General features: G+C 32.8%; 2 protein-coding genes across 5 annotated transcripts; both read left to right on the forward strand.

The window, feature by feature from the left end:
- The first annotated feature begins 259 nt into the window (after window positions 1-259).
- Window positions 260-6,783, forward strand: LOC110620623 (U11/U12 small nuclear ribonucleoprotein 65 kDa protein). 4 transcript variants are annotated; one of them, XM_021764424.2, is made up of 12 exons: window positions 260-648; window positions 1,178-1,249; window positions 1,447-1,677; window positions 2,284-2,365; window positions 2,515-2,688; window positions 3,033-3,224; window positions 3,305-3,475; window positions 4,279-4,366; window positions 4,840-4,898; window positions 5,740-5,805; window positions 6,090-6,173; window positions 6,318-6,783. In XM_021764424.2, exons 1-11 carry the CDS (start codon window positions 503-505, stop codon window positions 6,171-6,173), a joined length of 1,365 nt encoding a protein of 454 aa, XP_021620116.1. In that variant the 5' UTR covers window positions 260-502; the 3' UTR covers window positions 6,318-6,783. The 4 variants fall into 4 exon arrangements, 3 of the variants coding, with proteins under 3 accessions (XP_021620116.1, XP_043814972.1, XP_021620117.1); XM_021764425.2 differs by lacking the exon at window positions 260-648 and adding an exon at window positions 678-964; XR_002488849.2 differs by lacking the exons at window positions 6,090-6,173; window positions 6,318-6,783 and adding an exon at window positions 4,558-4,685 and having other exon boundaries at window positions 5,740-5,811.
- Window positions 6,784-8,708: 1,925 nt separating this feature from the next.
- LOC110620624 (thioredoxin-like 1-1, chloroplastic) lies at window positions 8,709-11,316 on the forward strand. The gene is made up of 4 exons (XM_021764426.2): window positions 8,709-9,208; window positions 9,544-9,723; window positions 9,862-10,026; window positions 10,678-11,316. The coding sequence occupies exons 1-4, from the start codon at window positions 8,960-8,962 to the stop codon at window positions 10,972-10,974; spliced, it is 891 nt and encodes a 296-aa protein (XP_021620118.1). The 5' UTR covers window positions 8,709-8,959; the 3' UTR covers window positions 10,975-11,316.
- Window positions 11,317-13,230: the final 1,914 nt, after the last annotated feature.

Here is a 13,230-nt window from a genome sequence, read left to right on the forward strand (position 1 = left end):
AAAAAGGAATGAGAAGAAGAAGAAAAAGAAAAGGGAAAATCTAAGGAGGAGAAGAAAAAGGAGAGGAGAAAGGAATAATTTGATATTTTATTATGTTTTTAGTGATGAAAATAAATAAATATTATTTTGTTATTAAAAAAATAAAAATATTTTAATAAATTTTAAAAATAATACGTAATGATTTATTAATAATAATAATATTTAGAAATTAAATTATAAATGTATGTTATTTTTATTATTCTCCTGCGTTTGATTTGAGGCAATCGTTGTTGGGCCGGAGTTGGAGCTACATATGGGATCCAAAAGAATTGAACAGGAACAGTAAAGACAATGCCGCTCCGTGAACCCACATACCTAAACCCAAATCACCGCCAGTCTCCAAGAAATTGTTCCCGGCGGAAATCAGCATCGGGTCTCGGAGACTCTTTTTCGTTCCTGCAGTTCACAGATACATCATACATAATCTCATTGAAGTGTGTGTATTGTTTTATGAAATAGCTTTATGGAGGTGAAAACAGGAGTAGAACCAGAAGCAACGGTGGTCACCCTTTTGATACGACACCTTCCTGAGGCTATTCCCCATGAAACCCTCTCCCGACTCTTCTCCCACTATAACGCTAGCTCTTTCCGTCCTTGCCCCGCCGGAAGGTCATTCAACTGTTAAACTTTGTTTGTCATTTAGCATTCTTAGATTCTTTTTTAATTATTGTTATTCTTGTTGGTTTCTATTTGTTATTTTGGGCCATTTCAAGTTTTTAGTTCATGAATTTAGGGTAGTAATAAGACTTCTTTTATTCCATTTTTGTTTTTTGAAAATTATGTTGACTCTACAACTGGGAAGGGGAAAATTTCTGGTAGGCTGCAATGAATTTTTGAGCTTAAGCTTACCCATTTAGTAGTTGAATATGAGCTATACATGCTCCTTAACCCAGATATATTTCGAATGTGCTGGAGATGCTCTAAGGTATACTGCTTCTAATCTAGCAATCTTGTCCTGTATATTGTTTCATGAAGTTATTTCCTTCTCACATTGCCTACTTTTGTTCCTTTGAGGTGATTTGCTGGAAGAGAAATGTTTGTTTCTCTTGATTGAGTGTTCCTTGTGGGTGCAATGGGATTTTTTTTACACATAGTGGTTCAATGATTTTTACGTTTCATTCGTTGCTTGTTAATGCAGACTGAGAAACTGTGCATTTGTGGATTTCAAGAATGAAGCATTGGCTCATCAAGCTCAGCGACAGTTGAATGGGTATGTTCCGCTCTTATCCTGCAGACATTGGTTTACTTGATAAATTGCTTGATCAAATATCCTTGAGCTTAGTTCTGTTTCATCTAGCATTTTGTTACTCTTTTTAATCACTCTTTCTTTATATGCTCCCAGCATACATGCATGCAAGCTTATTTTAGGAAAATAAGCTCTGAACTTTATCTTTTATGGTTCATTAGGTTGAGGTTTCTTGGCAAGGTCTTAGCAGTGGAGAGAGCTAATAAGCCAAATGAGGATAATAAACATAAGCAAAGTGAAGCTCAATTGGGGAAGGATTATGCAGCACCAACTTCTGTGGAAAAGAAGGCTTCTATAATAAGAGATATCGGCAATGATTCTAAGTCAATTCCAGCTAGTGAGGCTATTGCTCCAAGGCTTGGTGTAGATTATCCATTTCCTCCTCACCTGGAGTGTGTTTCTCCTGTCTGTTCTTTTTAAAGTTTCTTTCTTTGCACATATTGCAAAGTCACTAATAAATACCTCCAAAACTGATGGAAAAACCTTTTTATGATGATGTTCATTGATATCTCATTAGCTTAAGTATGAATCGTAGTTTATAGGAGCCTACATGCTAAATAGCAAACTCCAGATCCATTTTCCAAAATCATTTTGTTCATACGAATGAATAGAACTAGATGGGAAAGTGGTTGGAATTTGTCAGGGATCGTAAATGTTCTACAATGCTTTGCCTATCACAGGGGGAAATGTTGGCAGATTTAATAAATCATGCAGGGTCTACCTGCTTAATTACAATGTCCAGATTCTTGCTCCTAGCACACAGAATTTCTTGTTGGAAACCTGTGGAGGAGTCATCCATTGGTTGGCAATTTCTCTCCAGTGCAGTTTACTTACGTTTTTGCAACATCATCAATTGAATGTTGAATACTTGGAGCAACAAATTTGTCCTCTTTACCTTTTAGTCTGCCGCTAGAACCATCTAGATTGGATTAAACATAGTTTTATTCTGCCACTAGAACCATCTAGATTGGATTAAACATAGTTTTATTCTGCAACAGGTATGCTTATCCTCCTCCAGATGGAAATATCCTGACCAACATTGTAAATGCTCTTATTGCTGTTCCTCGCTTTTATACACAGGTTAAATCCAATTTCTTATAAAACCCTGGAACAAGTTTGCACGTATTTCATCTTTTAGCTTCGTAGTTAATTTTTTAAATTTGTTTTAGTGTATTCAGCTGCGAGTATCTTGGAGTCATACTCTTCAAGATTTGACCTTTCTGTTGTAGGTGTTGCATTTGATGAACAAAATGAACATTCCAGCTCCATTTCGGATGGCGCTCCCCACTCCACCATTACCACCTTCAGTGGCCCCACCTGAACCCCCACCTCCCCCCATTGCAACTGCAAAACCTCATTTAGCAGATTCCAGTAGTGAGTCAGAAATGGAGTCCTCAGATGAGGTATGTTTGTGCTGCTAAAATCTCTTCGTATGCTAAGTTACAGACACATATATGTGCATTTTTAATATATGTACAAAACCATACATGCTTAATGGATGAAAAAATTTGGGCCACTTAACTGGAAGCATTTTAGATCGTTGTTATTCAGTGTTTGAAAACTATAAGGAACCCCTGTTTTCGCTTTGTGTCTCAGAATGTAGGCTTCTTTTTTGGACGCGGAAGTTTGTAGCTTCATATTATTTACAAAATTACATTCCCCTTGAAGGAAAGTCCTCAAGGTTTTTGTCTGTTCCCCTTTACTGATTCCAAAAGAATGTGATTAGTTTGCTGCTAAATGCTTTCAGGAGGTTGATGACAAAGCCTCTCATGTTGAAACTTCAGGAGCAGTTAAATCTAGACGAAAGCGTGCTAGACGAGAATCAATTGTAGGCCCTGCAGTGGATAAAGATGTAGCTCATGAGGCTGTTGGACTGAAACCTTCCTCCCTGGTCCCAAAAGAAATTCCTGTTATAAAAAAGAAGAACCCTGTGTTACAGGTTTCATATTCTTTCTAGTAGAACTTAGATTTTCTGATGAATTTTGGAATTATTCATGTACTCCTGCTGTTTCGTCACAGATCAAAATTGCCCCCAAAGTAACTCCGAACGAGCAAAAGGATGACGGCATTATGAAAGAATTTGAAGAGCCGCTCGATGAAGGTTTAGATCATAAACCTTATGCAACTCCAGAAGAAATAGAGAGTAACAAGCTGGCTCCAGAGGAAATTCTCTCACTTCCAAAGTTTAAGGTACCAAAATTAGAAAGTTTAATATCTATGGTCAAAGGATTGCATGTAATTTACTAATCTATTGGTGATCAAAATGATGTTGACTTAGTTCTAAAAAAGTTTTATGTTTACACAAAAGGCTTGAAAGAACATGACTATTAAACAGTTGTGCTGATGTGTTTGATGACCCTTACATTTGATATAGTTTCAATTTATTTAATGTAGCATTTATTTGATTTTTTTTATATATATTTCATTTTGTTATTAATATTGAGCTATAAATGCTCCGCTTACTGTTTTTATGTGAATTCTTTTCACCTTTTTATAATATTTCCGATTGAGATGAGAATAACATAGAGGTACCAAGCGGCAATAATCTTAATTCATTTTCATAATTGATGGAAGTATCGGACAAAATATGATACTTTTCTTGCAGATGCCTGCTAGTTTACAATCTAATGAATTACAGTGTGCATGCTTTTGAAAGGGTTTAAATGTTGACTTTGGTTATGTCTGAATCAGATTATTGGCAGTTGGAAAACATAATTACTAAATGGGAAAATGTGGGTACAATGATAATGAAAAGAAGAAAAAAAAAGGAAATTTATGGTACTGGACTGAAATCTGTAATTTTGACTCACTGTGGATGCAATTGCATTGCTTTTTGGCAATTTATTTTTATTTTCTTTATTTTCCATGGATGATTCTTTTTTCAGAAAAAAGAAAATTAAAACAGTTGTTCCTATTGATTGTGCAATTAGTAACATTGATGCAGAGTTGTCCGTATGAATCGTTAAGACTTTAAGTTTACATGTATCATGCAGAATTATACAGTTGGGAATCCCACATCTGTGTTGTACATAAAGAACTTGAGCAAGGATATGGTTCCTGATGATTTCTTCTTCATATTTGGTGAGCCCAATCATAAACTTAGTTGATCTCACTCTCATATCATGTAGACATGGCCAGCAGTCTGCTTTGGTCCTGTTTCAGTTTGGTCTGGTTTTGATTAAATGAAACAGTTGAAATCATTAAAGGCTTTCCTTTTTTTAATTGAAAATAAAAAGGTTTGGCCTGGAGCTGGACTGACAAGTTCTGGTCAGTTTTCTTGTTTTTAGGCAATCTGGGTTTGACCAGCTTTGGTCCAGTTTTGAACTGGACCATTTCCATGATTAATATCATGTTTCTTGCAACTTTGACAAGTTGTTAGGTGTTCATATTTCCAGAAATGGTTAGTCCTCAAGCTCATTATTGTGCTAAATCCTTTATGCTGAAGTTTGTCTCTTTTGCTCTTTGCATATCCAAGATTACTGAGACAGACACCTATCTCTTGTTATTACAAAGAAAGTTTTTGTTTATTACATCCTGCTTCAAACATACTGTAGGATCATTGTTTGGAGGCATTGATGCAGCTAAAACTGGCCTTAGTGTGAAGTTAATGCAGGTAATGTTATTTCTTAGACTATTGACTTTTGGTTAAAACTCCTACTGGACATTAGTATATATTTGTGTTTGGATAGAGATGATTTGTTCTCTAAAAATGGATAAAATAGAAGATCACATTAATGTTCGTGATGAGTAAGAGGTCTTGTCAATGGAAGATGAGCAATAAAATTCACAGAAAATAAAATTCTTCTCGTCCATTCCAACTGATGGGAAGGATGTGGCAAATGAGTGTGAGGAGAAGAGAGAGGATTTGGGCTTTAATTGAGGATATATAAAGCAGTAGTGTCAGAGTGGATGCTTGGATTGCTGTCCTGTTATGGAAAACCGAAAACTAGATTTGAGGTTCTGGAAAACAGTTGCAAGGGATGCTTTAATTTTCTAGGGATTAAAAAAAGAGGGTCTATAGAGCGATTTCCATTTCAGTCGGTTTTATTCAATTCAGTGATTGACCAAAAAAAAATTTTAAATAAGAAATTACATGAACTTAGACGAATCAATATGCAATGATTCAAACTAATGAATTCATCCATTTAGATTGGTTGTGCGAGTGTCCATGAGGGATAATGATAAGGATTTAGGCATAATTGCAGATTTGTATGCTTAATCTTAGTAGTCCATTATACAGAAAAGTAATGTTAAAAATGAAATTATCCTACATTCTTCAAGCATATCCAATTGATGAAATGGAAAATTGTTGTTGAGGAATCTCTTATATCATGCTTGGCACGTTATGCAAGAAATTTGATCTCCTAAGCCTGAACATTCCATATTTGCATCAAAATTAAAGTTCTATAGTTCCCAACTTTTATCGTGGGGCTAACAAAGTGTTTAATTTTCAGGAGGGAAGAATGAGGGGCCAAGCTTTTGTGACATTTCCATCAGTTGAACTGGCCCACCAAGCTTTGGTACGCATCTTATAGAATCCTATGTTTCCTACACGTGCAAACTTTGGCATATAGTGGTATTTGTAATGATTGAACCCTTTTGATGTGTTTTTCCTTGAATGCTTTCTTAAACAAGTAGTGCAGTTATAAAACGACTGGATTAATTACAATTGTCCTATTTCGAATCTGGATTTCCATGATTTATATCACAATTAGATGCGAGGCATCTCTCCATTTCTGCATCTAATTATATGTGTTAATGATGCACTGGTATTTCATAATGGAATTATGGTTCATTGTCGCAGAATCTAGTGAATGGATACGTGTTCAAAGGTAAGCCAATGATCATACAGTTTGGTCGGAATCCTTCAGCTGGCAAGGCGAATTAGGTAAGATTTGCCTTGAATGGAGGGATGGCACCTCATCTCATGATTTTTTCCTTAATGATTTGTTCTGTGTTACATTCTTAAGGAAGCTGAAAACAAATTGACAAAACCAAAGCTTGACCTCTTTCTTTTTCTTATTTTCTGTAGATACTCAACCATCAGCAACATGGGAACGTGAAGGGGCTTGTAACCTGCTCTCAAGTAAAATGCACACAACGTTAATCGGCTGGGGAAGACATGAGCATTACTCGTGTTCGCCTGACGAGGCATGCTGCCCGAGAGCGTAACGCATAACATTTCATTGGCAAACCCATCGCCATTGAATGATAGAAAGTTATAATGTTATGTTCCAGAAAAGGATCGTCCAATGCTCAGTTCAATACTCTCATTTACCTTTTTCTTTCTCTAACCTTTTCTTTTTAAAAATTTTTCCTCTGATACACAAATACATTAGATGCGAAATCTATTTCGATTATTGAGAGATTGTATTATGGATGTTCTTGTACATTTTGGCAAGATTTTGGTTGAAGTTCTCAGCTTGTAATTTAAAAACAGAGATGTGTTAATGCAATTTCAATAATCAAAACTAACAGCACCCCAGAAGTTCTCTTGAGGTCCTTGTTGTTGGGTTTCTCGAGTTTCAATTGTTTTTTCTTTTTTTGTGAACTTGTAATTTTGCAAATAATTTAGGTTTTATCATTCTTATTTGGTAATTCATAATTTATTATTATATTTATTTTTAGTTTCAATAATGATTTAATAATAGATTCTTTGCAATTAATAACATTTAGAAATCTCTTAAAAAGAGCAACTCTATTGGCGGATTTTAGAGATGCTTATATTAGCACAACTCCCTTTCTTTAATTTTATTCTATACCAAAAATAAATAAATAAATAAAAATTCATTAACCTCAAATCTTTAAACTTCGCAAGGAAGAACTGGAATTTTGGCTACGATTTTACTTTTTTGTTTTTTTTTCCTGTTTTAACAACGAACATGCTCTTTCTACGTAAAGTCTGATTCTGGGTTTTTATTATTAATATCATATTTATTAATTTATCTTGCTGTTATTGCTTGACAAGTACTATTTTGTTTCATGGCAGGCATTGAAGAAGGGAAAACGACGACGGCTTTACCTTCAAATTCTACTTTGTTCTTTTCTTTAATGAGATGTTCTACTTTGAAGTTCTTCTTCAGGCAAGTAAATTTGGTATCTCTGAATTTAGACAACTGCTCTTATATTTTAAATCATAACTTAATTAAGTAGAAAGTTTGATTTTCTTCTTAATAAATTGCAGGTTTGTTTTTAGCGTTTTTTTTTTTTTTTTCAAATTTCAAATGTGAGTAACAAATGGTAAAAATGAAAATAAAACACTATATTTCTGGTTTGATATATTTATTTTAAAAAAATTCAAATTAAATTATGTATGATTTTATTTTTTGTAATAATAAAAATTTTTGAAGTTAAAAAAAATGAATTTTTACTCTTTAAATATAAATTTAATAAAAAATAAAATAAAATAAATTGAATTATTGTAAATGTTTGATTTCAGATAAGAGGTATAACTTTGTCAACGAGGTAAGGCAAACAACACAATGCCTTTCTCGTCCAACTTCAGCAATACCATAATCTCAGTTGAAGGTTTGGTCCGGTCCTCAAAAATCTTGCAATCCAAAACCCAATAGTAAACCCTAGATTTATTTTTTTTTCTCATTATTTGGCATGATTTATGTTAAAAAAATTTAAATGAATTTTGGTAAAATTATATAATATTTTTGTTTATTTTAAAATAAAAAATTTTAAATAAAAAATAATATTTAATTAAATTTTTATAATTTTTTTTCAGAGAGGCTTTATAATTATTTTTCAATTAAAATTTTATTTTTATTTTCCACCTTATTTATTTTGATAAAATTTAGATTTTACTTATAAAAAATAAGTTTTGTCATTAAATTTAGTTAGAATTCGAATGAATTTAAAATCCAACTAAGAAAATCTCTAATCTAATTCTGAACTTTAAACAAAAATAATTGATTACATAATTATAGTTTTAGTTTTTTTTTATAGTAAGATTATATTGTTATCAAGAAATAGATATATTACCAGAAAAAAAAAAAAAAAAACTCATCCACCGGAATTTTTTTTTAAAAATTACCAACCATGCGTTTGAGTTGAGTTGGTGAATTAAATAGCCACAAAAATTATAAATACTTTTTAGTTAAAAAAAAAAGAAAGATGTCCTTTTTTTTCTTTTTTTTTTTTATCCGAAGCATATCCATTTCTAACTATCAAGGTAACAGTATGTTGCCACGTGGCTTATATCTCTGACCTCACATGCCTCTTGTCTATGAACCCTAAAAAATCGGCCCACGAGAAAAAAAAATCTTAAAACGACAAAAAACCTTATCCTCTACCGGCCACGTAATTGTCCTAGACACAGTGCTAACCGTTAGATCAAAATCCGGTCATAATATCAACGGTTCAGGATCAATTGAGCTGCGTATTAGTAACAGTTAACGACCCAGAGAAGAGACTTGGTTTTGTTTTTTAGCGTTTGGCTTTGCTTTTGCTTTTGCTTTTTTAGATATCCTTTGTGAAAAGCTGCGTTATTTTTTTCTTAATATTGTCCAGAACCAGCGAAACTTAGAGAGAAAGAAAACTCAATTTTCTCAAAGGGAAAAGCAAAAGCAAATCAAAGCCTCTATCTTTTGAACCCTACCTCTTATCATTTTCTCGTATCCGGAATTTTTTTTCTCCTTCTGCTGTTTCTTTTTGTTGTGGGTAATTATGGCTGATGTTTTGAGCAATACCAATCTGGTTTCTTCTTCCTTCTCTTCATCTTTTACTGGTCACCGAAACGAGCAGAAAAATAGCTCTTGCAGGCTAAAAGGGTTCCCCCGAAAAGTGAATCGTCAGACTTTGAGATTGAAAGCGACATCGCTTGGCAGTGATTTTCATGGAAAGAGGGTTGTTCTTCAAGACAATCAAGGCAAACCCAAGAGAGGGATTTATCTTCAAATGTCAATTAAGGCTCAGGTTGGTCAAGATCTGATTTGGATTTATTCGTATCTTTTTATTAATGTTCTTTTTTTTCCCCCAAAATTGAATGACGTTTATTACTTTTTCTTATTTTTATTTGGAGTCCGAATTTGTAGTTCTCCCCTATTTGTTAGGGATATTGCTAAGCAATCTCAAGATTTGGTTTTGACAGAAAATTTTGTTGTGGGTTTTCTTTTTCAAGTTTTATTTATTTGCAGTATTACTTTTTCTGTAAAATTTATGGCTTTTAGTTCATAAGAAAAGAATTATGTGATTTTTCTGATATGGGTAATTCCAATTATCTGATGCTTTCCCCTTTTTTATGATATTAGCATACTGGCCTTAGACTCAAGAGTGCTCCAAAATGGTGGGAAAAAGGATTGCAACCCAACATGAGGGAGGTGACCTCTGCTCAAGACTTTGTGGACTCCCTCTTGAACGCTGGAGATAAACTTGTCATTGTTGATTTCTTCTCCCCTGGTTGTGGTGGCTGCAAGGCTCTCCATCCCAAGGTAATAATTTGCAAACATAGAAACATACATATGCTAATTGCTTATTATATATGAAACTTAAATGGTTATGGTGTAGTTTTTTTTTTTTTTTTTTTTTTTTTCTGATTGAGTGTGGATCGTGTGGTTGTGTTTTGGCAGATATGTCAGTTTGCAGAGATGAACCCAGATGTGCTGTTCCTTCATGTGAATTATGAGGAACATAAATCCATGTGTTATAGCCTCAATATCCATGTGCTTCCCTTCTTCAGGTTTTATCGAGGGGCGCAAGGCCGGTTATGCAGCTTTAGCTGCACTAATGCTACGGTTAGTTTTGCCTTTCCTTTTAGTTCTTGCACAGATTTAGTTATTGCTGTTGCTATTTCTATATGCTGACTGAATCTCCTAGTTTTGTTGCTTAATTCCATTGATTACCACCTTGTATGATTGTATCAATTTCTTGATCGATTTTCAATTCCCTCTTTATCAAGTCTTTTAGGCTCTTCATCTAACAATGTTTTCTCTTGGAGTGTTTGGTCTTTTTGTTTGTTTTCATTATTCAAGAACTATCACTGCATTTATGCCGTTGTATAGCTTATTATTCAGTGGCAAATTGTTGCTTGGAACCTAAGATGTTTGCTTAAACGTAGTTGCTGCAATAATTTTGTTCATAGATCTGTTATACTCGCTTCGTCCCATAAAAATAGACCTAGTTTTATTTTCACATGGCTTAAGTGTAATCAATATTAGTTGAGAGTAATAAATTTTGTTGTCTTTCTTAATATATTCTCTGCTCATATTGCTGTATTAGAAGTTAAAAAAAATTGGCATATAATTTGCTAAGGATGAAAATGGAAAGTAAGCTTATTTCTTTGGTATGAGGGAGTAAAAATTCAATCAACATGTCTCATATTTTCTTAGTCTTGTTAGTTTTTACAATAGATGGTTCATTTTAACTAAATGTTGGATAAGTTCCAGATAAAAAAATTCAGAGATGCACTGGCCAAGCACTCTCCAGACCGGTGCAGTCTCGGGCCAACAAAAGGGCTGGAGGAGAAAGAGCTTATTGCATTGGCTTCCAACAAAGATCTCAACTTCAAATATGCACAGAAACCAGATCTGCCAACGCCAATTCCTGCCAAGGAAGAGAGAGTGCCAGTAGTATCCCCATCTCATCCAAATCCAGCTCTACCTCTACCTCTTCCTCTTCCCACAGCAAGTCCAAAATCTGGACAAGGCTCAGAGGAGAAAACGTTGGTCGGATCAGGGAGATGAACGGTCAGCATTCACCGACTCTTCTCTCTACCCTCCTTGTACAGTTCTTGTTTGTGTTATATAATATCCATGTTTACAAAGTAATCAAACTAGTAGAGGTAAAGTCTATATGTGTGTTGTTACTAAATTGCAGGCACATGGGTATTTTTTTGGGATCCTAACCTGCTTGTATGATGGGTGTGTATATACTGTAAAAAACCTTAAAATCTTTATTGTATTCTTGCTCTTTCTACTTTTTTTTTTTTTTTTTACCCCATTTGGTAAAACAACATGGGTATTTTGTACCGGATCTGTAGAAATAATATATTGTTTATAATAATAATATTATTACTATTATTATTATGTTCCTCTCTTGATCCTTTTAGGGAAAAAAAAAAGTAATGTGCAATGGATGGATACTGATTATTGATTGTTTTGCCTTCATTCAAGTAAAAATCTGGCCTAAATGCAATGCAGTTAAATGTGGAAATTGCTATCTAAAGCAGTGTTGGAAGACAGAAATTACCAAATATTCAAAAACCAGTGATGGAAAGAAATTTTGCATTTGAAAGTGGAATCATAATCTGGTGGACCAAATAAGAAGATGCCTGAAAAAATTAAGACTAGAAGGAAAGAATCTGTTAAAGAGAAAAGAACATGGATAAGGTTGAGTGTGTCTGAAGATGAAGGAACATGGCCTTACTTTCTTTACACAATTCAAACTTGTGGGGTATAATCTTATAACGAAATTGACACAATTTGATCCAACAACTGAGAAAGATTTCAAAAACCTGGCTCTTTCTCTTATGTCAACATCTGTTCTTCACTGTTTAAGGCAACTAATAATGGAGGATTGTTGTGGTGGGCAACCTGAAACTCCCGTGTCAATGATTGATACCAGTTTGGATTTAGGCATACAAAAATCCTGTAAGGCTCCTCTCTTGTGTTTCCAGGTGTCTTTGCTTATGTTTTAGAGGCAAGATTACCACACATTTTGGGATTTCAAAATCATAAATCCCCTCTCATATCTTCCCACGTGTCCCTTTCCACCAAGAAATATCCATCTTCTCCTTCTTCTGCTGCCAAACAGGTCCTTGTCTGTCATCTTCTTCATATATATATATATATATTATGGAAAAAAAATTGTATAAACTATTTTTCGGATAAAAAATTATTGACAAGTTTTGATTGGAAAGTTGAGATTATTTCAAGTATATCAAATAAATATTGATTTATTATATTATAAAAATATTTACATGAAGCATTTTATTTTTTACTATTTGTTATTAAATTATAATATATAAATAATAAAGAAATTAAATAATAGTTTTTATTCTAAATTTTTATACTCAATAATAATAATAATAATAGTAATAGTTTCCATAACATATTTTAGATTCTTTAATTCATTGATAATAAATTAATTGAAATTTAGAAAGAATTAAACAATGCCTTTTTCTACTTTTTGATATAAATAAATAATGGTTAGGGGAAAAAATAAATTCTTTTTTTTTATGTAAAATAAAAATAAAATAAAATAAAATAAAAAATCTCAAGATGGGGCCCATACTATTATTTAATGGAAGGTTGATAGATAGGGCTTAATATGATCAACTTGCAGGCACACAAGTCCAAAATCCAATATTAAGGTAGCCTATGGACCATAACTCATTTTGTCTCGATATTGGACCAGCCTTTTTCTTTTTCCTTGGAATGACCTTTTGAAAACATAAAGCACCAAATTTTTTTTTTTTTTTAAGAAATTCATTTATTATGGATTAAAATTTGAATTTAAAATCTTTTAATTTTTAAAACCAACAACATTATAGAACTAAAATTTATTATTATTATTTTAATAAAAAATTATAAAATTAATAAAAATAAATTATATATTTGGTGATTGAAATATTTTTAAATTTTAAAAAAATATAATCGAATTGTCCAGCCTATTCCGTGTATATATATTTATCGGTTCAAATTCTTGAGTTTTACACTAAATGAATTTATTTCGTGAATATCGATTTGCTTTTTATTGAATTTTAAAAAAAAAATTGAAGCAGTTTTTTTTTTTTTTTTCGGTCGGTAGTGATTTTTTTATGAAAACTCTAATTGATATTTTTCCTGCTTATTTTGTTTTTTTAAAACTTTTTTAGGATGGATTGAATTATATAAAGCTGAATTTCTTGATTAGATCAAACTTCAAAGCCTGGTTTGTGAGATGTCCACAAAGGCTTGATAATGCATTTCTTACATATGGTAAAAAAGGGAAAAAAAAAA

This window comes from Manihot esculenta, chromosome 8 (genome assembly GCF_001659605.2).
Source record: "Manihot esculenta cultivar AM560-2 chromosome 8, M.esculenta_v8, whole genome shotgun sequence".
Taxonomy (NCBI): Eukaryota; Viridiplantae; Streptophyta; class Magnoliopsida; order Malpighiales; family Euphorbiaceae; genus Manihot; species Manihot esculenta.